The sequence below is a fragment of the Prionailurus viverrinus genome, chromosome B3 (assembly GCF_022837055.1).
Source record: "Prionailurus viverrinus isolate Anna chromosome B3, UM_Priviv_1.0, whole genome shotgun sequence".
NCBI lineage: Eukaryota > Metazoa > Chordata > Mammalia > Carnivora > Felidae > Prionailurus > Prionailurus viverrinus.
Window position 1 is genome coordinate 29,417,731 of NC_062566.1, and position 27,086 is coordinate 29,444,816.

The following is a 27,086-nucleotide window of genomic DNA, read 5'->3' on the forward strand; positions in this document are numbered from 1 at the left end:
TGCTTGGTGGGCATGGGAACCGGGGTCTCTGCCCGGCAGCTCATTGCACGAGTTACACTGTGTGGAGATGAGGAGAGATGGGTGTGCTTTTGCAAAATGGCGGCTGGGCTCTCCAAGAAGAGAATAAGACCCAACAAAAGGTCACACAGAATTTCTGAAAGCCCAGGGGTAGTGGCAACTGAACACAGTGTGTCAGAGTGGGCTGGCCATACTGTTTCCAAAAGCTTTAAGTGACTGTCAAATTAGCAGATTTTTGGGTTAAAGGGCTCATGGGAGAAACTCAGTTACTGGGAATCCAGGTTTGCTTTGAAAGGGAAATAAGCCCAGGACCACGGTACTAAATAAGACAGATTTTCTATGAGCTTACAGTTTGTTTAAGCCTGAAGTTTTTCTTAATTGGTGAAAGAATATAAAACCCTTGAACAACATGGGTTTGAATTGCATGGGTCTGCTTATACAGAGATTTTTCTTTCCGATAAATACCGTACAGTATTGTAAATGTATCTTTTCTTTCTTGTGATTTTTCTTTTCTTTCTTTAAACATTTTTTAGGGTTTAATTTTGAGAGAGAAAGAGAGAGAGAGAGAGAGAGAGAGAGAACGAGTAGGGGAGGGGCAGAGAGAGAGGGAGACACAGAACCCAAAGCAGGCTGCAGGCTCTGAGCTGTCAGCACAGAGCCCGATGTGGGGCTTGAACCCATGAGCTGTGAGATCACAACCTGAGCTGAAGTTGGAATCTTAACCCACTGAGCCACCCAGGTGCTGCTCTTGTGATTCTTCGAAATGACATTTTCTTTTCTCTAGCTTACCTTATTGTAAGAATATAGTATATAATACACGTAAAAATATGCGTTGATTGCGTCATGGGTAAGGCTTCCAGTCAATGACAGGCTGTTAGTAGTTGAGTTTTTGGGGAGTCAAAGGCTACACAAGGATTTTTGACTGCACAGAGGGTGGCTGGCAGCCTAAGCCCCCTAACTGTTCAAGGGTCATCCATATATATATGTATATATATATATATATATTCTTTTTAATTGGCTTTTCAGGTGGTTTACCTTTCCCTATGCACTGCATCCCCCTTGCTGCCCGAGGCCTCTAGAACTGCAGAGTCAGGTGAAGGGCATTGGGGAGGATCCTGCCACTGCGGCCGTCACTGAAGGAGCCCACTGAAGGAGCCTCTTCCTGGCTGCTGTATGAATGCAGATCTTAGTGCTCAAGTCTGGGATGGTGCGTATAGGTTGTGAGTCACAGTGGGAGGGAGGGATGGGAAGTCAAAACAGAAACCCATAAATCCAACTGGAAAAACCAAAGGGAGACTCTAATATAAACACAGGTTTTATGCTGAGACACGTTGGTTAGACTCTCCACTGGGTGATGTGTGGTGAACATCCCAGAAGTGACTGCGAAAGGAGAGAAAGCCCAGAGCCCAGAGATAGGAAACAAGGGCTCCGTGGCCAAAGGGACCCTGGTGTGCAGTTCCCTGGGGGCGGGGGGGAGGGCACATATCACTGGGGAATGCACTCGGAATTTCAGGCATCACCTTGCTACCCCATTGACTTTCTTGTCTCATGGACAATTCCGTTCAGGACGGGGTTTCACAAAACCTGCGCAGGGTCCTGTAATGAGGATCTGTGACTTTGTCAGGGAAGGGACAGACGGAAACGGACTTTGGAAACAACAGAGTGCAGTGGATACAGTCTTGACCTTTGGCCAGAGGAAAGAATTCAGAAACTGGGTTTTGTTTGCTGAGCGGGGAAATTTCTCAGTCACTTGGTCTGAAATGAAGCCATGTCCTGTAGACCTAAGGCTTCTGGGCAGGCCTTGGGGTGACTTTTATGGTCAGATGACAGGGGTCGGACTCAACTCTGCCACCGAACGGGTGAGTGTACCTGGCAGGTCAGTTACACAAATTGAGCCTCAGTTTCCTTGTCAGTAAAATGAGGATGATGATTCATTCCCTGGCTTCCATTCTGGGGCTTCGTGGGCCGCTAATGATCTAGTACCTGTGAATACACCTGTGAAACAATAAAGCACTATATTGACATGAGATATTTGTGTCATAAGGCAGGAAAAAGCCTAATGTCTTTGAGAATAAAAATAGGCACAGCCAGGCTGAGGTAAGAGTGGGAAGCAGGCGTCTCAGCAAGGCTTGGTGGGGCTCCGGGGTGGGAGCTGCCTCTTCTGACTCTCCAAGGGGCCCCGATATTGAAAAGGGCAGTAGCACCATGGACGAGGCAGCGCCCCTCCAGTGACTTAGAAAGTGCTGGCACGGGAGTTGACTGAGAGCCACATGCACCCCGCCCCCCCCTGCGTGGTTTTCAGATGGCACCTTACCAGGTGCCAGGTTTCCCAAGGAGGGATCATCAGTTTATGGTGATGCTAAAGGACAACCGTGGCTTGGCTCCTGGGCACGACGTGTCCGCTTTGGCGAAGGTGGGGTGGTGACTACGCTGGCTGGCGGCCTGGAAGCCTCTGGCGGAGCAGCGGCCAGCCAGCCCCACCGCCGACAGACTCCCCGACCGCCCGACTGCCGCGGGGCGGGCGTGTTATCTGCTCCCCAGGAAGCCCGGGTGCCTGTTGGCCACACGCGTGCAGGAGGCACAGCAGGCCGTCTTGTAGTAGTTGTAGACACACAGTCGCGCCTGGACCACCACGTTGCAGTTGTAGTATCTGTCCTTGCAGTTTTCATCTGCAGCAGAAGAGAACAGAAAAGACCCTCTGAGCACAGAGCCAGCCCGGACCCATGGGAAGAGAAAGGACAGTGGACTTGGCTTTCCCTCCTGGTCCTGCTTTAGTACCCATGGGAGGTGCAGGGTGGGCGAGGAGCTTATGTTTATCTTTTCTTTTTAAAAAAAAATTTTTTTTTTAACGTTTATTCATTTTTGAGACAGAGAGAGACAGAGCATGAATGGGGGAAGGTCAGAGAGAGGGAGACACAGAATCTGAAACAGGCTCCGGGCTCTGAGCTGTCAGCACAGAGCCCGACGCGGGGCTTGAACTCACGGACCGCGAGATCATGACCTGAGCCGAAGTCGGACGCCCAACTGACTGAGCCACCCAGGCGCCCCTATCTTTTTCTTTTAAACATGGTAACAGAATGGACGGTGTCCTCCCTGCTCCCCAATAGAGACACAGTTCCCAGAGTTCACTCCGCGGCCACCTCCCCTTTCTTCTCACCTGCCCCCGAGGTCATCAAACCCCACATTTGGTATTTATTATCCCCAATCCTTTCTTCATACGCGAGCTGTGAATGATCGTGCCCCAATCACTATGTGGCATTTAAACTTCAAAAAAAAAAAAAAAAAAAGATACAGATTGTATATATTCCTTGGCAACGTGCTCTACGTCGACTTTGTGTGATTCGCTCATGTTTAACGAATGCTCTGCGGGAGTTCATTCTCATCCTACGTGCTGCAACTTACGGACCCATTTTCCACTGACAGTTGTTTTCCATTTTTTAAGGCCGCAAACACTGCTCCTTTCTTTATTTTTATAAATTTTTTTTTTCAACGTTTATTTATTTTTGGGACAGAGAGAGACAGAGCATGAACGGGGGAGGGGCAGAGAGAGAAGGAGACACAGAATCGGAAACAGGCTCCAGGCTCTGAGCCATCAGCCCAGAGCCCGACGCGGGGCTCAAACTCACGGACTGCGAGATCATGACCTGGCTGAAGTCGGACGCTTAACCGACTGCGCCACCCAGGCGCCCCAACACTGCTCCTTTCAACAACTGTTAACATCCCCTTCTCTGGGTCCTGCCGGGTCACAAGGTAGATGCAACTTTACTGGATCCCATCCGATGGCTCTCCCAAGTAGGTGCAACAACCGACATTTCTGTCAGTGGTACAGACGAATTCCCTTTGTGCCGCATCTTTTTGCTGATCTGGCGGATGTGACATTATCCCCAAAGGAGGTCGAACGTGTTGTCATCATATGCATAGTGGCCATTCGAGTTTCCTTTTCTGTGAATTGCTTTTCCCATCTTTTGACCAATTGCTAATTTGGTTAACTTAAAACAAATGATTCAAGGACATTCTTTGCATAGAATGGATCTGATCCTTTTTGTTCATTGTATGTGTTGCAAATATCTTCTCCACGCCTGAGGCCTTTCTTACCAGTTTGCCTAGTGTTGACTGGCAAATAGATTTTATTTTTTTTCCTTATTTTATTTTATTTTATTAAAAAAAAATTTTTTTTTTCAACGTTTATTTATTTTTGGGACAGAGAGAGACAGAGCATGAACGGGGGAGGGACAGAGAGAGAGGGAGACACAGAATCGGAAACAGGCTCCAGGCTCTGAGCCATCAGCCCAGAGCCTGACGCAGGGCTCGAACTCATGGACCGCGAGATCGTGACCTGGCTGAAGTCGGACGCTTAACCGACTGCGCCACCCAGGCGCCCCTTATTTTTAATATAATAGGCATTATAACATTTTACTTTGCGGTTTGGGATTTGTGTTTCTCATCGAAGAAATGATTCCCTATGCTAATGGACATATTTCTGCATATTCTCTTTTAAAAGTTACAAAAATTTCTCTTCACGTTTATTTCCCTAATTCACCCAGAATTGATGCGTGGGCATGTGCGGTGACAAGGAGGAATTCAATTTGGATTTTTTTCTCTGTGGGTAAACAATTGTTTCATTACCATTAACTGAATGTTCATGTTTCCTACCCAGATTCGTAATGTTAACTTTGCCCATGTATCACAAGCCACGCTATGCTCGGGTGTATTTGGGGAACTCTATTCCGTTCCTTTGGTTTAGTTATCTATCCTTGGGCCAGTATCTCCTGATACATCGTAGGATATGTTCCCCAACATTGGTCATTATCAAAATCACCTTGCCTATTATTACTTCTTTGCTTTTGCTCTTCTGTGTAAACTTTAGACACTGTTAGATTTTTCTATGAAAAGCCCTGTCTAGATTTTGATTAACGTTGCTTGAACTTACAGATTAATCAGGGAAATAACTGACATAATTTCAGATGCTTGCTTTTTGATATGCCTCACAAGTATATTTAATCCATTTATGCATCATGACATACAGCTTTACCACATTCTTTTCAAGACGTCAATTCTGTCCTATGTGCAGTAGCATAATTAGCCATTTCCTTCTCCCGGTAGAAATGTAATTGCTTCCGATTTCTATGAGTCACAAGAAATTCTACAATTCAGTCACTTATCAATTCTACACAATTTTCCCAGCCCTGTTACTCATGTATGTGCATATCCATACATTTTTGAGAGCAAAGCTTGAGTGTAAATTTCCGGAAGTAGAGTCACTGAGTCAAAGACACCGAATACTTTGTGTATTGAATGATAGTGCCAAAGTTCTCCTAGAAGATTACATTCCCCCCACAACTTTGCCAACAGCGAATACTGTCCAATTTTTAAAAGTTTTCCAGTCTTAGGGAAAAACACAGACTACCATTATTTTTAAAATTTGCCTTTTTGATGTGCTAGTGAAGCTGATTACTAACTCCGCCTCTTCCAACTATGTTTGTTCTGTTCGTATCTTTTATCCTTTATAAAATTGGATCACTTGTCTTTTCAGGTACACAGCAAAACTGAAGGAAAGGTACAGAGGTATAGGGATTCTTTTCTTTGTGAGACAGAGAGAGAGAGAGAGAGAGAGAGAGGGAGAGAGAGAGAGGGAGAGCACAAGCGGGGGAGGGGCAGAAAGAGAGAGGGAGACACAGAATCCTTAGCAGGCTCCAGGCTCTGAGCTGTCAGCACAGAGCCTGACGCGGGGTTTGACCTCATGAACCGTGAGATCATGACCTGAGCTAAAGTCGGATGCTTGACTGAGCCACCCAGGCGCCCCTCTTATCTCTTCTTTTTAAACTAATTTGTGTGAGTTTTATGTATATTAAGGATTTGACTCTGCTTGAGTGGCATTTATTTGATTCTTTGATTCTAAGATACGGTCAGTTGTGAGGTGATTTAGTAACGGCTCTCTGGAATTAAGTGAAAGATTATAAAAATGTATGTAGATTTCAAAAACCTGATAACAGCATACATTTGCCCATGTACTCACACACTATTTTCTTCTCGAGCATTATAACCAAATGTGCACCCGAGTCATCTTTGCTCTCCCAGTGTATACAGATTCTTGCTGGGTGCAACTGTCTGGGATACACTTTGTGCTTCATAACTCTGGCTCACAGCCTGGACATTTTTAGTACCTTTAGCTCTGATGGTATCGATCGGGATCAACCTGAGGCATATGAAAGAATACCACGGTCTTGCTTACATTTTCTCTTTTGTTAAATCTCATAGTTTCCCTTTTCCTGAATTGAATTTTCTATAATTGGAAACTAAACAGTATTTTTTTCGTGTCCTTGCAAAGACACCATAGACAAGTGGAAAAGACCAAAACAGACTGGTAAAAAATTTCTATCACATCAAATTAGTTAGAAACCTGGAGGAGATGTCTGCTAGCTGAGGGCTAGCCCTTCAGAATACACGAACCGTTTATGCCAATCACTCCCAGCTTGCAAACTGTACAATCAATTCTATGGGTCTGGTAATTTTGGCTGTCTTTAATTATCTTGGGCTGGCCCGAGACAAGTAGACAAGTTTATATACACAACTTTTCTTTCCAGTGTTGCATTACTTTTTTAAAAAAACAATTTACCTAACAATTTAGGATCCACATTTAAATGAATGCTTTAATTATGTGCTGCCAATGTAAGTAAGTTGATGGAGGCGACATCTAGGTGAACATGTTTGTGTGCATGAATCGGCAATGGTACTTCTGTCACTCTGGGCTCTGGCTCCTGGCTGGACGGTTTCCTCTCATATTGATTGTGTCACATTGCAGTAAGGTATATTTCACATTGTCTCACAATCGTTCCTCATTCTCTCTCTCTTTTCCTTTCTTCGCTTCTTTCAACTTGGGTTATGATGTCTGTGATGGTTCCTTTTGTGTGTCAACTTTACTAGCGATGGGGAGCCCAGATTGAAAGTGATTTCCGGGTGTGTTTCTGGATGAGGTTGCATTGGAACTGACGGGCCCCGTAAAGCAGGTGGCCCTCCCCATTGCAGATGGGCCTCATCCACTGAGGGCCTGAACAGGACGTAAAACAGAGGAAGGAGGACTTTGCCCCTTTTCTGTCTCACTGCTTGAGCTGGACATTTCACGTCGTCATCTCGGCTCTTGGACTGAGATTCATGCCATCAGCTCCCCCTGGTTCTCAGGCCTTCAGACTCAGATTGAATTACACCAGCAGCTTTCCCGAGTCTCCAGCTTGTGACGGGTAGATTGTGGGGCTTCTCAGCTTCTACAGTCATGTAAGCCAATTACTCATTTCTCCCTTCTTTTCTCTCTTTACCTATCTATCTATCCATCTACCTATCTATCTATCCATCTCTCTCTCTCTCTCTCTCTCTCTATCATCTATCATCTATCTATCTGTCATCTTTTGTCTACCTACCCACTTATCCACCCGTCTATCTTTCCTATTGGTTCTGATTCTCCAGAGAGCCCTAATACAATGTTCTTAACAGAAAAATGTTTTTAATTAATTATGTTTTTACATTCAGCAATGAGGCCTCTGAGTTTTGGGTCTAGTTTATGAAGACTTAACCAACTCTGAGATGTATTTTCTCTGGCATTTTTACAGTATGTTTTTTTTTTATGTAAGGATCTTCAATCCATTAGGCACTTGTGCTTCTATATGGCATAAGGCAAGATTTAAGATGCTTTTCTTTGTTTTTTCAAATGGATCTTCAACTATCTGAATACAGTGGAAATCTCTCCTTTCCGTACTTCCTTAATATTAGACTATCATACTTCACTTCCTTGGTATAAAGGAATCTGTTTCAGAATTCTGTATTATAACATCGATATGCCTGTCTCTTCCTGAATCAGTAGCATATAGTTTTAATTTATGTAGGTTTATAATATGTTCAAGTATATGATAAGGCAATATATTAAATTTTTTTAATGTTTATCTATTTTTGAAAGAGAAAGGGAGGGAGAGAGAGAGAGAGAGAAGCACAAATGGGGAAGAGGCAGAGAGAGGGAGACACAGAATCCGAAGCAGGCTCCAGGCTCTGAGCCGTCAGCACAGGATCTGACGCAGGGCTCGAACTCACGAACTGTGAGATCGTGACCTGAGCCGAAGTCTGATGCTTAACCGACTGAGCCCCCCAGGCGCCCTGGCAATCTATTTGAACATATTATTGCTGAACCCCATGAACCTTATTTTATCCTCTTTATAGTACTGAGGAACAGTTAGCCTCTCTATCCATTCACATTTCCTTTTATGTTCTATACCAAGGTTTTCTTACTTTTAATTATTATTTAACATTAAAAAAATAGGTTTAGACCTTTCTTATTAATTTTCTTCCTTACACTGACTTGTTCCTACAGTTAAAAGTTGAACTCTCACTACTTTGACCTTAAAGATAATGGAACCGAATCTCTGAAACCATTAGCATTTTAATCAGTTCACATTTAAGTTTGGAGGGTGTTTTGGATCGCCATCCCTGCTATGAACAGTCATCTTAAACTGTGAAACTTGGGGCGCCTGGGTGGCGCAGTCGGTTAAGCGTCCGACTTCAGCCAGGTCACGATCTCGCGGTCCGGGAGTTCGAGCCCCGCGTCGGGCTCTGGGCTGATGGCTCAGAGCCCGGAGCCTGTTTCCGATTCTGTGTCTCCCTCTCTCTCTGCCCCTCCCCCGTTCATGCTCTGTCTCTCTCTGTCCCAAAAATAAATAAACGTTGAAAAAAAAAAAAAACTGTGAAACTTATCACACTGAAAGTATTTTGACCCCCTGAACTCCATGACTATGCACAAGGTCATGGAGAGATCTAGATGGGCTTGGCATTTTCATACCAGAGAACTTGATGGAGTTTAAGAAGGATGTATCTCTTCTCCTAGAAAGGAATCCCTACTCACCAACTTCAGGGACACAGTCCTGAGGGTTACAAGATTCTTTCTCTTCTGGTTTCAACTGAGGGTCACAGAGATTGCTTAGGGTCATGTCATCTGACAGGCAGCGCACTTCCCGGACCCGGAAGCCACCCTGGCAGCTCTTGGAGCACTGCATGGCGACAAAAGGAGAGCGTTAAGAGATTTTTGACAGTCCATTAGCCTAGCACATTGGAGGCACAGATTTTGGAAGATTTGAAACATCTTCAAAAGGAGACCAAATACTAAAACAAACTCCCATGCGTCCAGCAGCATCAACAACCATCAACTCACAGCCAATTATGTCCCAACTATACCCCAACCACATGCCCTGTACAACAGCATTTCTCAGAATGTCCAAGGATACCTGCATCCAACTCACCTAAGGAACTTGTTCAAAATGCAAAATACTTGGCTAGGGTGGAGCCAGAATCCGATCTTTCCAAACAAAAGGCTGGTTGATTCTTTTGCACACACTAAAACTGATGGGGTGCCTGGATGGCTCAGTCAGTGAAGTGTCCGACTTTAGCTCAGGTCATAATCTCCTGGTTTGTGGGTTCAAGCCCTGCATTGGGCTCTGTGCTGACAGCTCAGAGCCTGGAGCCTGCTTCAGATTCTGTGTCTCCCTCTCTCTCTGCCCCTCCCCCACTTGCATTCTCCTTCTCTTTCAAAAATAAATAAACATTAAAAAAATTACTGGGGCACCTGGGTGGCTCAATCGGTTAAGCAACCGACTCCGGCTCAGGTCATGATCTCACAGCTCGTGAGTTTGAGCCCCGCGTCGGGCTCTGTGCTGACAGCTCAGAGCCTGGAGCCTGCTTCGGATTCTGTGTCTCTCTATCTCTCTGCCCCTAACCCACTTGCATTCTGTCTCTGTCTCTCTCAAAAATAAACAAACATTAAAAAAAAATTAAAAAAAATAAAAATAAAAAAATTATTAAAAAATAAATAAATCAAATTGAGAGTCACTGCTTTATGGCCTCTTCAGTTTAGAGATCAAGATGGTCCCAGCCTCTGGCTCCTCCCACCAAGCAGGCCCCAACAGCCACTGTCTAGAGTAGGTCACTGTAGGGAATCTACTCCAGGGCTGAGCCCAGTGCTTGCACACAGTAGGTGGTTTGGCTGTCTATGGGAGGAAAACAAAAGCGTGATGTACTAATGTGATGTCTATAAAGAGCACCATGACTTACCATGCTCCATTCTGTGCTAAACCATTTGGCCCCACAAGGCTTGAGGTGGCATGACTGCTGGCTGGGGGGTCTTTCCAGGAAGGAACATTCATATGGGTCCAACACTTCAAAGGTGTCTACGTTCTTCCTAACACAAATCACCTCCCTCTGTTGGGTCCCGCTCCCACACTCGATGGAACACTGGAGAAAAATCAGAGAAGGATGGGTGTCACATGGCAGAAAGGGGACGAGAACATCATGTGGTGTCTGTTTGAGTGCTTTTTATCATCAGTTCAGTGGGGATGAGCCCGACGGCACCTGGAAAATATTACTGGACGAAAAGTTGCAGATGGATTCCAATTTTCCTAACAGCTCTGTGTTTGGAATGGAGAGTAGGTGCCCTGGGTTATCACAGCGCCAGGGTCGTGGTGCCCTCTGTGGTGAGAGTGAAATGGTTTCTTTTAGACCACCTCTTTCATATAACCCCTCCCCGGGCGCACAGGCAGGAACACATCAGCCTGTCAGTTTGGTTGTCCCTGTCCAGTAGATTCTGACACTGCTCATTGTAAAACAATGAACCAACATTCTGATGGCTTTGCCAGGTCTCAGTGCGTGGATACTGGGAATGAAGTAGTCTCTTAGAGCCCACACACCTGTGGATGAAGGGCTAAATTAAAATTCTTCGGGATGCACGAACGTGAGAAGATCCAAGACTGGGGACAATGCCCCCTGTGGTCAACCCTCCCCTCCCAACAGGTGGCCAGCAGGAAGCTTTGATGTTGGAGTCCAAGCCTTTCACTTCCCACCTTGGTGGGAAGTGTGCAGGGGGTAGTCACACAAAGAGGTGGTCAGACAATTACATGCGTTGGCGTATTTTGTTAGTTTCCACGAACACGATGCATATAACTGCTCACCAAGTATTCTATTTAAGTATCTGTTACTTTGTAAAATGTTTTCTGTTCACGTTTGGTTGACTCTTAACACTTCTTGATTACAAAAAGTTTAAACTGTGATCTATATTCTTCTAGAGACTTTAAATAATCTACTACCTGTATAAGAGCCTCTAATAATTTCTTCAGTTGAAACTCTTAACATTACCTTTACTGTCTGTATGCAGGAACATAATCGAATTAAAAAAACGGGGGAAAACCCACACATATCTTCAGAAAAAAAAGACAACCCCCAAACCAACAGACTATGAATTAAGCACACAGGACATCATAAGCATCACCCTCAGCAATTTCCCCTTTGTGCCCTTTTTTGGGTGGGCGGGGCATCCTCATAAGACATGCAGAGAATACGTCTTCTTAGTTTGTTTTTCCTATTTTTTTTCCACGTTAGTTTATGATTGATTTGGAGTATATTCAGGTTTTGTCCTTGTCTTACAAATGCTGCAGACAATGACAGCACCGGAGGCAGGGGAGGAGTGACCAGGCTGCCAGGCAAAGGTCTGGCCTCCCCTGCAGGAGGAGTGTGTGTGTGTGTTAAAGCAAGGGTGGAATAGGAGACATGGAAACTAGTCCAGACATCGTCACTAAATAGCTCTGTGACTTTAGCCAAGATATTGCACTTCCCCATGGCTCTACTGTCTTACTTGCAAAGTGGTGGTTTGGAAACCTAATCAGAAAGACTCCTCCCCGCCATGACTGCTCTGAGGGTCTGTGTCTGTACTGAGTGCTTGGCAGAATAGCAGAGTACAAACCTTGACCAAAACCTGAAGTTATTTGATGCTATTTTTAGAAAGTCCTTGAAGAGATTAGGTAATTAAGGGAGAATGAGTACATAGCTCAGCCTTCTACCCTCAATGCCCAGAAATGGCAGAATATTTGTGTTAGGAACAAGTGAATGTATGTGTGTACGGCAGGGGCGGGAGGGGGTTGATATACGTGTGCATGCACGAAATAGCATTTGAAAACAGGAAAGGATACTCATCCTTGGTGGAACGGAAGTTATGGGGGATACTAGAATGGTGAAAGGCAGCTGAGACTAAATTGAAGAAGCCCATCATAGTTCAAAATGCACACGCAGGAGGATGCCTGGCAACGAGGAGAGTTCAGGTGCTCTGGGTGAGAAGGAATATGAGGAGCAAGAGAGAGGACTCAAGGCAGTGAGAGAGTGGCCGCTAAGGTACTGACCAGGAACAGCTGGGCTGGCCTGACTGTGCCCGGGTGCCTGACAGTAAAGACATCTGCCCCTACTGTCAAAGGGCAAAGTGAAGGCATTCTCAGCTTTTCAATGGCTCAGAAACTTACCACTCATGATCCTATTTGAAAGACTTACTGACTAACGGTCTCTAACCAGATAAAAAAGAACCTGGAAGAAGACACACCAGCAAGGACATAAAGCAGAAGTTGGCAAAAGCTGTTGTTAATAATGGTTTCCAGGGATGATGAAGATGTTCTGGAATCAGACGGTGGTGGTGGCTGTACAGTTTTGTGGATATACTAAAAACCACTGAATTGTATACTTTTAAAAGGGTGAATTCTGGGGCGCCTGGGTGGCTCGGTCAGTTGGGCGTCAGACTTCGGCTCAGGTCATGATCTTGCAGTTGGTGATTTCGAGCCCCACGTCAGGTCTGTGCTGACAGCTCACAGCCTGGAGCCTGCTTCGGATTCTGTGTCTCCCTTTCTCTCTGCCCCTCCCCCGCTCATGCTCTGTCTCTCTGTCTCAAAAATAAATCCACATTAAACAAATTTTTTTAAAGGGTGAGTTTTATGGTATGTGAATTATATCTCAATAAGAAGATAACCTTTGGGTGGGAGAAAGCTATTTTTAAACCTAAATTTTCTCGATTTTCAGTATTTTCTATAAAATTAGTTAACATTAATATGGAGCTGGATCCAGATGATCTCAAGATCTTTTGGGAGCTATTGTGGATTGAGAAAGTGGAGATAAATAAATGAGGACTTAAGGTTTCTGTTTTCTTTTGGGGGAAGATGTAGGATAACACAGATAGAAACATAAAACTTTAAAACTGCTAAATATTTGAATGTTATTACGAAATGAATAAAAATAGAATTTATAGCTTCCAAAATGTTAGAGGGAAAAATGGAATTAGAGAAACCTAATCCATGAAAATGTGCAGAAAGTTAAGAAGAAACAGACCCAGAAAGCATGGCAATAACCTAAACAGGAAACACAAGTTAAGATGGCAGGGGAAAGTCCAAACATATAATTGATTGCAATAAATGTGAATGGTTAAATTTTAACTCTTAAAAAAACAGAGACTTGCTTGGGGTGCTTAGGTGGCTCAGCTGGTTAAGTGTCTGACGGTTTCAGCTTAGGTTGTGATCTCACTGTGAGATCCACTGTCAGCATGGAGCCTGCTTGGGATTCTCTCTCTTCCTGCCCCTCCCCCACTCCCTCTTGTTATTTCTTAAAATAAATAAACATTAAAAACAACCCCAAACCAAACCAAACCAAACCAAACCAAAACTACAGAGACTTGCAGACTGGGTAAAAATAAAGTCTTGCCTACAAAACGCATACCTTGGAAAAGTACATAAGAAGATGACAAAAATGCACTAGGTGAAATTCGACAACGAGAAATGACAGTAATGCAAATATCAGGTAAAATATAATTCATGGAGAAAAGCCTAGAAGAGCAAGTGGTATTTAACAGGGATAACTACTTTCCACTGAGCAGTGGGAGCGATTATGTGTGTTTGTACACCTGAAGAATTCCTGCAGTTGTACATTGGTGGATCACTGATCCGAGACCAGATGAGAATGGAGATATCTGCTCAAGATGCCAGTGAAATCCAGACAGATAGGCAGACAAGAGGGCTGCTCTCAATGGCTAGAGACTGTGAAAGACCCCCCAGAACAAAGACAATGTACAGGTGAAGTAAACCCAGAACTGGTGGGGAAGATAGGAAACATCTGTGATCCGTCTAGGCACTGATCTAGATACTGGTGGAATACCCTGAGTAGGAGTTGGGCTACTTTGGCTGCAGGTAGAAAAGAGACTCCTTAAGCTTGACAGGTCTCCTTCTCTTGGATTGGCTTTCTCCACAAGCCTCAACAAGGCCGCTGCTAGCACCCGTGCTCACGACTTCCCAGGTAGTCTCTTCCCCCAAAGCCCACACTAAAAGTCCCAGAGAAAAACTCTGCTTGGCTTGGCTTGGGTTACACGTCCACCCTGGACAATTCACTGTGACCAGGCTAGTGGGGTGTTCCAGATGCAACTATCGTTCAAACCACATGGATGGAAGCAACATTTATTTTTATTTTAGTTTCAATAAATAAGCATGCTCTACTTCATTTTCTCTGGGGACAACATCAGATTCCCAGGGTATGGAGGTGCCCCCAGACTCCAACATCCTCATAAATCCAGAACGAAAACCTTGTCACATTCAGTCATGTCCTGACCCTTTTGGACAACAGGGCAATAAATTCTGTTTCTAATCCTGGCAGAAACAAACACTGCCTTCACCCAGATTCACATCACTCTCAGTTCTCTGAGTAGGTCAGGAGTCAACAGGAGGCCTGCCAGGAAAAAGGACCCTGAGTCCTGCTCCCCTCTCGTCTTGGGAGATTGGTAGACATTCGAGTTGAATTGTACTGCTCATCCTCACCATGTGAGGGCTGTTACAATTTCCCATAGGGCTCTTCCCGTTGCCTCGGTTTCTGTGGGTGCATTGTGTAATGCAGCTCCTTCTGAATTATCTTTGGGATTCAGGTCCCACGCCCTAAGTGTTTTGCTATCAATAATGACACAGAAATAGCCGGCAGACAAAATCATAACCATGGGGAGAAGGGAACTACTATTTACTAGCTGGTATTCTTATCCTCATGTTTGGATGGGGAAACAGGCCCACAGAGGTTAAGCTGACTGCCCCGAGTCAGAAGAACTACAGGGAAATAGGGCTGGGGTCAGTTATCAGGTGTTATCTGCCTCTGACGCCCACTCGGGTAGCACTGGAAGTACTTGGATTCTCTTTCTTTCTGAATTTTCTATATTTTACAGTTTGTGTTATAAAAACATGAAAGGAAACTCGAGAAGAAAACATTTCCCCCTGTTGTTCGTCTAAAACCCCATTCTTTGAAGCGGCTGAGATGACATTCATGTATTTTCATATTCTGGTTTTCACTTGCCACTATATCATGTGTGCTTTCTACGTCTCCCTAATTATCACTGTTGTTGTTACATGATAGTCTAATGAGTTGTGATATACCATAATATCCCTACGTGCCCTGCTGTCATGAACACCTCTGTCAAAAATGCCTTTTTTGCCCCCCTTCTGGTAATTATTTTCTTAAAAAGAATCCCCAGAAGCAGAGTGACTGGTTAAGGCAAATGAACATTTTTATGGTTCTTGACTTTTATTGCCAAACTGCTTTCCAAGGGGGTTGTATCAGCTTACAAGGACGGGGCAGTCCATTTTTTCAGGGTCTGTTTTTAAGGATACTTAAAAGAAATACAATTCTATATGGAGCCAGAGGTCCTGATAATGTATAAATCATGATCACCAGCCAAAAACGCCTTGGAGAACCAGCCAGCCCTGAGAGCCAAATGCTTAGGGGCCCAAGAACTCAAAGTACTAATGTTAATCATAATGGGGCAGTAAGAAGGAATGATCTTTTTTCCACATTTTCTTAGGGAGTCTGTGTTCAATTCTGGAACACTGAGGGGGGAAAAATCAATTGATCATTTCAGTTGCTTTCTTAAAGTATTTGGTATTATCTGTTCTTTATAAGGAACAGCCTCAACTTTTTCTACATGAGCTTCTATTTTCTCCTGTTATTGAGACATAATTGACAACAATTGTAATATATTTAAAATGTACTCATGATGGTTTGATGTACATATGCATTGTGAAAGGATTCCCACAGTCAAGTTAATCAACCTCCATCGCCTCCCATATTTCTCTCTTTTGTGTGTGAGAACACGTATATTGTATCCTCTTAGCAAATTTTGACAATACGGTATTATCATTATCCTCATCGTGTTATACGTTAGATCCTCAGAACTTTTTTTATCTTACAATTGAAAGTCTGTCTGTTTTACCCACCTTTCTCTATCTTCCCCACTCCACCCCCACCCCCAGGCCCCGGCAGCCACCGTTCTGCTGTTTCTCCAAGTTCCAGGTTTTTTTTCAGATCCCACATGTGAGTGACACCATGCACTGTCTTTCTCTGTCTGGCCTATTTGATGTCCTTCAGGTCTACCTGTGTTGCAACAAAGGGCAGGATTTCCTTCTTTTTTATGGTTGAATAATATCTATACTACATCAGTTATATGTATTACATCTTCTTTACCCATCCACGTCTCAACAGACACTTAGGTTATTTCCAGATGTTGGCTACGGTGTATAATGCTTCTACGAACACAAAGGTGCAGGTATCTCTTCGAGACACTGATTTTGCTTCCTTTGCATATATCCCCACAGGTAGTATTGCTGGACCTTATCTATTTGTGCTTCTGACACTCAAATACAGAAATACAGACAAAACTGGCTTTACTGACGATAATAATGGCAGCGGCAGCTATGATGTAGAGTGTATGTGTTGTATGGCAAGCAAATGCACTGCATTCTTTATATACATTTCCTTCTTCATTTCTTCTGAAAATAATCTCATACAGTGCGGTCATTAGCAGCATTTTATAGACAAAGAAACCATGCTAGACCATACTCTCCTGAGGGCGGGGATATTTGTTCTGTTCATTGATGTAATTCATGTGCTTAGAAGAGCACATAGTAGGAGCTCAAGAAACACTGTTGACTGAATGCAGCTCCAAGAGCATAAGTAGCCTCTCCAGGGTCACGGGCAGCACTGCTGGGATTCAAGCCCAGGATGCCTGGGCTACTCCCATTCCTGGTTCCTGACCCCTCTGCTACGGACGCTCTTACCAGAGACAGACAAACACAGCCAGTTCTGGCCACTCACCTGGCTCCAGCTCCCCGCAAACCATTCCACCTTGCCCGTGCAGGGCCCATTGTCACACGGGGTGGCCTCCGCTGGCCGGTTGTTCCCACAGCCCTCCAGGGGCAGGCTGCTGACGTGGTTGGTCATGCACACCACTGAGCGTGTCCGCACTCCAGCCCCACACTCCGCTGAGCACTGAGAGACAGGAGATAGTTCCATTAGAGGGGACACCCCTACAGGCTCGGAAACCACTTTCAAATGATGTGAAGGAGAACTGAACATCTCATTTCCCTACCAACTCTTTCCCTTCGGAGTCTCTGATCACTTTTCCCGCATAGCCTACTCCATTATGGTGTACCAGTACGGCAACCCCGCCCCCCCATCTTAGATTTTCTGGGACAGTCTTCTTTCCAAATATCCTGTCCCACTATTGCGATTCATATGCTTACACACTTGTCAGACTGCCTGTCTTGGCTTTTGCTTTTGAAAACATATCCAGTAGCAGAAGAATGAGAGCATGAACACTTGGGCCTCTGTCTACCTGCTGGTAGCCGACATTGGGCTAGTCTGGGGAGACTGGGGAAGTGAAGTCTGTCACCTCATCGTTGCCGCCTGCTATTAAGTCCCTGAAGGCCACAGCTGTGACAGTGTTAGGAGACAGCTTGGTATAGAGGGAGAGCTTGGCCCGGGAACCAGACACATCGATGTTAATATGTCTACTAGCTGGGTGGCCTGGGGCAAGTGACCCAGCCCCTCACGTGTTTGGCATACTCACCTGGACAGCTGGCATAGGACAGGTAACGAATGATGTGCTCTGCGTACAGCAGATGTCCAAAAAATGGTATAAGGGGCTTTAAAGAGTCAAGTCCTATATCTCCACTCTAAAATAGAGAAACTGAGGCAAGGTCTTCACTTACAGCCACAGAACCACCAGTGATTTGTCTCCTATAATCACACTGTTCTCATCTAGTGCCTAGTAAACACATTCCTGAGCCATACCCTAAAGCTCAAAGAGCGTTCTCCATCTGTCTTGAAATACTTTGGAATGCTGCCTTATTTTGCTTCTCATCCTGTACATGCAGACATTTTCTGGACCTCTTTGAGTGTTCCCCAGATACCTCATGTCCAGCATGTAAAATAATGGAACCCTGCCTTCACCACCAACCCCATTGCTACTCTTGGTTTTCCAAGTTGTGCTCAAATTTCTACCAGGATTCAAAAGTTGACTGTTCTTCTGAGTTCTTGCTTCCAACATCTAGCCAACCATCAGGTCTCACAGATTCTGGTTTGACCACATTTTTTCCTGTCGTGTTCCTTTCTGCCCATGGCTCCCAGCACTACTAATGTTCTTCCCCTGGACTGTGGTCACAGCCTGTTACTCAGCCTCATCACCCTTTCTAATTTGTTGGGCTTCCAGGTGTTGGGACTGCCATGCTGAAAGTCCCCCTGATGCCATCCCATTCCAGCATGGATTTCCCCACCTGACATCAAAGCTTTCCTAGAAGATGACCTCAGTCAACCTCAGCCAACCTCAGTCTTCTAGGCTAACTCACCATTATTCTATCCCACACACCTCATGCTGGACAGAGCCAGGGTCCTCCATTCGCCATCGCATGAAGGGCTCACTGGACCTTGGCCATGCTGTTCCTTCTATCTACCTAGAGCGCTCTTCCCCTTCCCCAGGACACACCAAAATCTGTTAAGGCTCAGCTCAGATGCCAGTGAAAACTCCCTGCATTGGCTGATTCAATACTCTCTTTCCAGCCTCAGGATTCTCAAGGCACTCTGCATTCTACCGCCTTTCTCTACTGTTACTTATGTCCTACTTTGCTTTATTCTTTCCTTTATAGAAGTAGGCTCAGTGAAGGAAAGGACTATGGAATCATCTTTAGTTCCTTCTCAGGTCAGCACCTAACTTATGGGCAAATCCATGAATATCAGTTGAAGAAATGAATACAGAGTTGGGTCCTTCCTTGCTCATTTCTCTTCTGTAACCAGCACCTTCCAACCCGGAAAGTGGCCCTTCAGAGCTCAACCAAAGCCTGTTCTAACGGTTTCTGCTGGGTCTTCCCTTAAAAACAGAAGGGAAATTTGTTTCACTAATGTTACTGTTTTAAGAAAAGAAGCAAAAGCGATGTGATTTAGAAAAAATTTGAGGAAAGAAAAAAATACAACCCTGTTTCCTTATCAAAATTTTCATTTTCTTTTTTTGTACATTGCTGTCTAGTCTTGCAAAATCACAGCCCAGGATGAATAATCAAACATTTATATGACCACTGCTGGGCTGGGCCTGACTCCTCAGGGAGGAAACTCTTTGTAGCTTGAAGGGGATTAGAATATGCCACCCCAAAATATGCTGCTTTGACCTATTTTTAATTGAAGGTGATTGAGAAACATCAGATCCAGGAAGGGCTCTCTGCCTTCCCCCTTCCTGCCTAAAAGCAGTGCATAAGTTTCCTGTGAGAAATTTCGGCCTAGAACCAGGAAGAAAACATTTTTTGTTTTTGAGGGAGGGTACAGAGACAGAGGGAGAGAAAAAGTCTTAGCCAGTCTCTATGCCCAATGTGGGGCCCAACGAGGGGCTCGATCTCATGATCCTGAGCCGAAACCAAAAGTCAACACCCAATCGACTGAGCCACCCAGGTGACCTAAAGAGAACATTTTTATAACTGCCATTGCGGAGCTAATGCCAAGAGGAATGTAGACAAACTTTACTAAAATAACTCTAACCCTCCATTAGTTTCCCCCATATACAGACAAACTTAACTAAAATAACTCTTATCTTCCATTAGATTCTCCCATATATTTCTCAGCCACTTTCCTACAATTTACTGTCCTGGAAGCCCCAACGCCTTTCCTTGGTCTAGTCACTTCTTCAAAATTTACCACTCTTTGTTAAAATGGTATATAAGCCCTCACGTCTAACTGCTTCTTTGGGATTTTCACTTCTTTCTTATTAAGCTCCCTGTGCCATGTAAAAAAAAAATTAACATTAAATAAAATTTGTTGGCTTTTCTCTTGTTAATCTGGCTTTTGTTAGTTTAATTTGCAGGCCTCCATTGCAGAACTCAAGAGGGTAGAGGAAAAGAGCCTCTCCTACAGGCTCACAAATGCTTTGCATGACTTATACCCTATCTGCACTGTTACTGGGAATTTGAGCTAATGAGTCAGTCCTTTTTACAAAAAAGAAAATCTTTTCTTAGAGTAATTGGAATATTCTAGGCTAAAGGGGTTTTTTTATTTGTTTGTTTGTTTCAGCTGTATATTATCTGGTCTCTTTCTTAGCCTCAAACACTCAAGATAGTTAAATCTTCCTGAAGAATACAAGGTGAATTGAATCTAAGTTATCTTCCTGTTTCAAACCCTAAGAATATTTCTTTCTATGTAGTTTCCATTTGCCCTACTAACTTAATTTCTGCTTTCCAAACCAAGTCATATACACGCATCTGGGAAAATGTCCTCAGACCCCCATGTGCTTAATTTAAAAGAAGAATGTTACGGGTCGAGCCAAGTACCCAATGAGAGAACATTACAGGGATGAACCGTGTAGAGGAGCTTGACTTTAGCATACAACCGCAGCGAAAAGCACATTTCAACTTGAAAGTAGCTACCCACCCCAAACCTGGCTCAGGAAGTCTCTCAGCAGGAATCAGGGGGAATCATGGATCCCTACCAGGAAGCACAGACTACCCTTCAACTTGAGGCACCGAAACACACCCACTCACTGTCCCTGAAGGATGTGCCTAAAAGGGCCAGATCCTCTTGGTAGTCAGAAAAGGACCTGACTCCTAACTGAACCTCTGGGCTGATAAAACACTGAGAGGCATCATGAAATGCCTAAACAGCCCTGTGGTGAGGACTGTCCTCTCTCTCCAGCTACAGCCGAAATGCTAAGGCTTGAGGGACTAAGAGGCCATAATGGCTATTCCTGAACTTCAGGTTCCTGTATCATCTTCTGTAACTAAGTAACAAAAAGCTCAATGTTTTGTTTCTTCTCTTGGAAAATATCCTTAAGATATGAGGGTGGTGGACTTAAAAAAGTTAAAAAAAAATTTTTTTTAAACGTTTATTTATTATTGAGAGACAGAGAGAGACAGAGCGTGAGCAGGGGAGGGGCAGAGAGAGAGCGAGACACAGAATCTGAAGCAGGCTCCAGGCTCCGAGCTGTCAGCACAGAGCCCAATGTGGGGCTCGAACCCATGAACCGTGAGGTCACGACCTGAGCTGAAGTCGGACGCTCAACCGACTGAGCCACCCAGGGGCCTCCCCCCAATTTTTTTTCTGTTGTGACTAAATATTGCACGTGTGTTTAAACTTGTCACTAAAGTTTACTTTTTGAATTAAAAAGTCAATGATGCCGATGTCTCATAAGGTCCACCCTCAATTAAAAGGAGCTGCAAGGATATTTTTAAGGTGAGTCAGTGAGTCAGAAAAACTATATATCCCTGGAAGTTTAAGAGAAGATTCAGATGTGAGTTTACAACCTCAATTCAATCAGGTAGAGATTAATTAACTTTATTTGCAATCGGGCAATAGGATGTGTTCTGGGTCCTTTAAGTGTTTGTAAACTTCAGTCACACTTTCTCTAATCTCTCCCACTTGAGCTAATTAAATGGAAGCTGGATCTCATTCATGCCTGGCATTATTAAGTGCTCAACACATGTTTCTTCCAGTTGCAAAAAAAATTGCGTGGTTGAGACTACAGCTCAACAGGGTTGATTGTGAGACAAAGCCACTACTCACATGTGAAAGACTGCCACCAGCTGGTCATTCCTGGGGTCTGACCCTTTTTGTGAGGCTAAGTCGTGACTCAAAAACCCACTCCAAGGTCCCAGTCTCATCTAGGTCATGGTTTCGAATATGTTACCTCTTAATGCTCATTCAGCAACGTTACCAATGAGGAAACTGAGGGTCAGAGAGCAGCTTGCTCAAGGTATAATGAGAAATAAGCCCTTGGGGGAAGTGATACCACAGCCAGTGCACTTTCCCTAAAGCCACCTGCACCCCCTTCCCACTCATCTACTCCAAGCACAAACATTCAGGAATAATGACACGTTCTAGGGGTAGATAAACCAAATTTCTTACAACACAGGACTAAACTCACATGGCTTAAAACATCTTTTCAAAAAAGAACAAAAAAGTTCTAACAGAAGAATGAAGTGGTCACCCCTTCCTCCATTTAGAATTTTAAGGCACGAGTTAGATCCATCAAGTACTTATGTTAAAATGCAAAGTAAATTTACATTAGAGGGAAATTTACAAGTCTTTTTTGGAGGGGAAATAAAGAATAGGGGTCGATTCAGTTATAGTAGACAAACAATAGCTGAGTCTAATTAAAAGTCATGCTTCAAAGGTTTCTAATGCCATCAACATGTTTATAATTAATACATACGTGAAAAAGGAAGGCTACCAAATTATACATATGTAGTATTATGATTTGTATCCTTCAAATATGAATGAGTACAAAAGATTTATGTATAGAGGGTGCCTGGGTGGCTCAGTTGGTTAAGCTTCTGACTCTTGATTTCCGTTCAGGTCATGATCTCACGGCTGTGAGACTGAGCCCTGTGTCGAGCTCTATGCTGAGCGTGGAACCTGCTTAAGATTCTCTCTCTCTCTCTCTCTCTCTCTCTCTTTCTCTCTCTCTCAAAAAAGAAAATTCTCTCTTTTTTCCCCTCTCCCCTGCTTGCATCTTCTTTCTCTCTCTCTCTGAAAAAAAAAAAAAAAGCTATGTATGTAAGGTATGTATGAGTAGGAAAAAGCTTGACAGTAGCTTTTTTTTAAGCTTACAACTCTTAAATTATTATCTGCTAGTGAAGAGATTATTGGTATACTTTTCTGATTTTTTTCATATTTTTTATAATAGTATATGTTACTGTATGACCAGAAAAAGCGAATGTTATTATTTTTTGTCCATAACTACATTAGCTCTTTAATTGGAAATACATATTATTTTTTTTAAAGTTTATTTATTTTTGAGAGAGAGAGAGAGCCCACATGTGTGAGCGGGGGAGGGGCAGAGAGAGAGGGAGAGAGAGAATCCCAAGCAGGCTCCACACTGTCCGTGAAGAGCCCGACATGGGGCTCAATCCCACAAACCTTGAGATCATGGCTTGAGGTGAAATCAAGAGTCAGATGCTCTGCTGACTGAGCCACCCAGATGCCCTGGAAATCCATATAATTTAAGTGAAAAACTCTGTGAGAGAAAATGTTGGCAAATGCACATTAAAAAAGCAGAAAATGGCATTTTTACTATTTTATTAAGTGGAGGTAAGTTATTAAGTGTGTAGTCATATAAGAACTTTGATTAAGGGGCGCCTGGGTGGTGCTTTCTCTTTCTCTCTCTCAAAACAAATAAGTGAACATTAAAAAAGGAACGATGATTAAATATTTTAGATTAAATATTTGAAATGCATTAGAAACTCAGTTGTCTTGCATTGCCTATCTTTGCATATATCCTATTATTAATTACATAGTTTTCTGTAAATAATTTTCTTTGCATTCTAGAATAATGATTGATCAAGATGAAGCATTTCCTGAGAAAATAATTTCAGCTATTTTAGCCTTTACACAAGCATTCTGAAACTTTCGTTTGCTCTAGGGAATGTGAACCTTCAGAAAAATTTCTAAGTTTCTAGTCTGTTTGGACATACAAGTCATTGGATATTCATAGAAGAACTTATTACCTTGAGCACTGCATATTCTTCATGAGGTTACATACAATGGATTAAGGATTAAAAGGGTTTAAGTGCTCCAGACTTCAAGCTATTTTGTTCCTTTGTTTCATAACTTAAATTGGTATCATAAATTCTGTGTTTGTATCATAAACTTTTATATTATAGGACACCGATATTTTAGCTGAAGGTTTTATGTATATTTGACAAAAATTATTTTCATCTAACGTTATTAAAAATTTTTTTTTCAAGTTTATTTATTTATTTTGAGAGAGACAGAGACAACGTGAGTAGGGGAGGGACAGAGAGAGAGGAAGAGAGAGAGAGAGAGAGAGAGAGAGAGAGAGACAGAAACCCAAGCAGGCTCCTAGCTGTCAGTGCACAGCCGGATGTGGGGCTTGAACTCACAAAACCGTGAGATCATGACCTGAGCTGAAACGGAGTCAGATGCTTAACCGACTGAGCCACCCAGGTGCCCCCATCCAACATTATTTTAAAAAGTCTTCCCTACAGAAAAATGAAAGCCCAGCGTCATTCTTTTTATTCATCTGCTTGTGCACTAAATTTGCCCACTTTACTCTGAACACAAAGGAGTTCTGGGATGGTTAGAAATCCAATAGTAAATTCACTATTTAATATTCATTGGGGTGCAAAGGAGAACTAATATTCTTTCACACCCAGTGCTCCCTCTTGGAGCCCCTCGGTCTTCCTATAAGGATAGAAAGCCTGCGAGAGGTTGTCTCTGGGCCTTTTCCCCAAAGTCAGAAATTACCCACGTAATTTTTAGTAATCCTAGTGATTTCTAGTAAGTCTAGTAATTTGTAGTAAGTCTCATGGTTTCTAGTAAGTCTAGTAATTTCTCGCGGGCGATTTGTCTTGGTGGTGTTGGGGCGCCCGGTAACACGTGGACCCCTGGGCCCGGCTCCAGAACCCAGTGTGCGGCCGCCATGCTCACCCTTTCCCCCCACTCGGTGAGGAACCAGCTCTTCGCGCAGGGCCCCATGTCGCAATTCTCAATGTCGTTGGGTCGCAGCTTCATGTTGCACTCCTCATCATCAACCACGTCCCCGATGTTGCTCACACACTTCACGTCACGAGTCCTCTGTCCCACCCCACAGGGCACTGAGCACTAAAACACAGCAAGATCACGTCAGCGGAATGGGTGGTGTTACCTCCGGGGGCCTCTCTAGCTGTGGTGCCCTCATCCTGGTCACCTGCCACCTGAGCAGGGGACCCACTGTGTGGCTGAGTTCCCCTTTCCCCCTCCCCCGCCACGCAGTGCTGTCCGAGGGGAGGGGGATCCCAGCCCTGAACACTTCACAAGTTTTTTCCCTAAGACCTTCTCGGATGTCCTGCCTACTCTGCTGCTCTGGGCCTCAGTTCTGTCATCTGTAAAACAGGGGCGCAAGACGGGAAGGACCTGGCTTCTCATGACACGCGAGAGCGATGAGACGTGTATGCACGTGACTCGCGTGGGTTCACCCTTCAGGTTGGCCGTGGGTGGCTGGAACACTCTCCCAAGCCATCGGTCTATTCTGTGGGTTGCACAAAAGTGCTTCTGGAACCACTCGGGACGGGTTCCCTCCAGGAGACCTCAGGGCTGTCCTGATAGGTCTCGGGGTGGGGGCGGGGCGGCGGGGTGGGGGTGGGGAGGCAGTGAGCGCTGCAGGGGGAGCTCTGGAGCGGCGCCCCGCCCCGCCCCGCATACCGAGGTCCAGTCTGTCCGGATCTGCCACTCGCTGCAGATCTTGAGCTGGCAGGTGCTGGTGGTCTCGGGCTTCTCCAGGTGCTGGCAGCGGTAGGGCTGCACCGTCAGGCTGCGGTTGGCATACACCTGGCGGCACAGAACCTGGCGATGCTGCATGCCCAGGCCGCAGGTCTTGCTGCACTCAGACCACTCTCCGATGTCCCAGCTAGCTCGGGAATGACAGAGAGCGACAGGGACGGGTCAGCGTCGGTCCGCAGGAAGACAGTCAGACCCCGCCCGAGCCAGCCTGCAAGGAACCGTCAGAATCCTTCCGGGTGAGGCTCGTCCTAGAGCATTCTTAATGGTCGGCCCAAGGGCCATTGGGCTCCGTAAAGGAAAGTAACCCACTTTGGAACTTAGAAATCTTTTTCCAGTATTCTTTTTTTTTTTTTTTTTTTCTAGTTACTCGTCAGTTTCACAATCCTCTCCTGTCCCCCTGCTTTGTCATTCAGTTAAATAAGACATGGGCGCATGCTCATTACCTATGAGAATGTATCTGTTACTTTGAAGATTACGTTTGGACCCTTCTTAGGGCCCTTCCCCTGTCCTTCCTTCTGCAAGTGTCCTATTTATCATTCAATAGCCAGCCCCGACCTCTCCTGAGACTCTACCCGACTCCTCCTGGCTGCTGTCTTTGTGACTCGCGTTATTCTGTGTACACAGCTCACCTACCACACTGACCACGCTGGACTGTAATTCTCTGCTTCCCTCTCTCCTTTCCTCACCGGGCTAAAACGTAATGGCTCCTGATTACCAAAAGCTGGCTGGTCAGGGCTGCAAGTTAACTGTGTGCATCCCGAGACAGGTGCGCGTGTTGAACAGACTGCAGCTTATGCACAGACCAAGTCTCATGTTCCTAAATCAGATGTACACAGATTTAAAAACCGGATTGTTCTGCGACTGAGGCCCTATGCACGAGCAAGCAGAAGTGACCCGACAAAAGGCCACCTGCACCGAGAGGCCATCTTACAAGGCTGGGCAAGGGAAGATGTTGCAGGGTTCCTCCTCGGGGGTCGGCTTCATGCTGGAGTCACAGTAGCTCTCGGGAACCTCTTCGTGGGTGTTTCTGTGTACACAGCGAAAAATCGGGAACTGCGATCCTGCAAACACAAGAAGAACTTCTGAGGGACCATCCTGCACACTTGAATGGTGGAGATGCACAGAGATACCCAGGTACCGATGAAGAGAGGCCACAGAAACGGAACAATCCATATGCACACACACGGGCCACCAGGCACTGTGGGTGCAAAGAAGGGTAGGAATAGTCACTGCCCTCGGAGAGCTTACGATCTCTTTGCGGACACGGCTGCTAGAGGCAGGCAAAAATAGTTTTCGTAACAGTTCAAGATAGCACTAGGCAGGAGAGAGATTGTGAGCACTAGCAATAACCGTTTGCAGGTTTTCTGGAGACATCACAGAGAAAGGGTCCCAGAAGCCCCAGCTGGATCCTAGAGAACGGTTGGGTTTGGGCAGCTGTGTGCACATGTGTCTTGGAGGGAGGGGGCCGTCCAGGCAGCTGAACCTGTGCCTGTATGATGAAGAGGCAGGCTGAAGCAGAGAAGTAGGAAGATTTAAGAGAGGCTAGAGGAGCAGCTGGCTTCCCCTTTGTAAAGCATCTCACACATTCCCCGAATAAAGTACTGATCCAATGGTATTTTTAGGTATTTGAGTGGATGTCTGCTTCCCATGAGACAGTGAGCTTCTCAGAGACA

General features: G+C 44.7%; 1 protein-coding gene across 7 annotated transcripts in view; it reads right to left on the reverse strand.

Annotated features, from left to right (window-relative positions):
• Positions 1–715: 715 nt before the first annotated feature.
• THSD4 (thrombospondin type 1 domain containing 4) overlaps positions 716–27,086 on the reverse strand; it is a 564,941-nt gene continuing 538,570 nt past the window's right edge. For 6 of the 7 annotated variants that reach the window (XM_047863578.1, XM_047863580.1, XM_047863579.1 and 3 more), the window contains 7 exons: positions 26,345–26,474; positions 25,336–25,540; positions 24,583–24,756; positions 16,975–17,148; positions 10,105–10,284; positions 8,903–9,047; positions 716–2,687 (listed from right to left, as the gene is read on the reverse strand). In XM_047863578.1, the coding sequence (XP_047719534.1) occupies positions 2,545–2,687; positions 8,903–9,047; positions 10,105–10,284; positions 16,975–17,148; positions 24,583–24,756; positions 25,336–25,540; positions 26,345–26,474 (1,151 nt within the window). In that variant the 3' untranslated portion in view covers positions 716–2,544. The remainder of the gene's footprint in view (positions 2,688–8,902; positions 9,048–10,104; positions 10,285–16,974; positions 17,149–24,582; positions 24,757–25,335; positions 25,541–26,344; positions 26,475–27,086) is intronic. The other variant, XR_007153141.1, reaches the window with a different exon arrangement.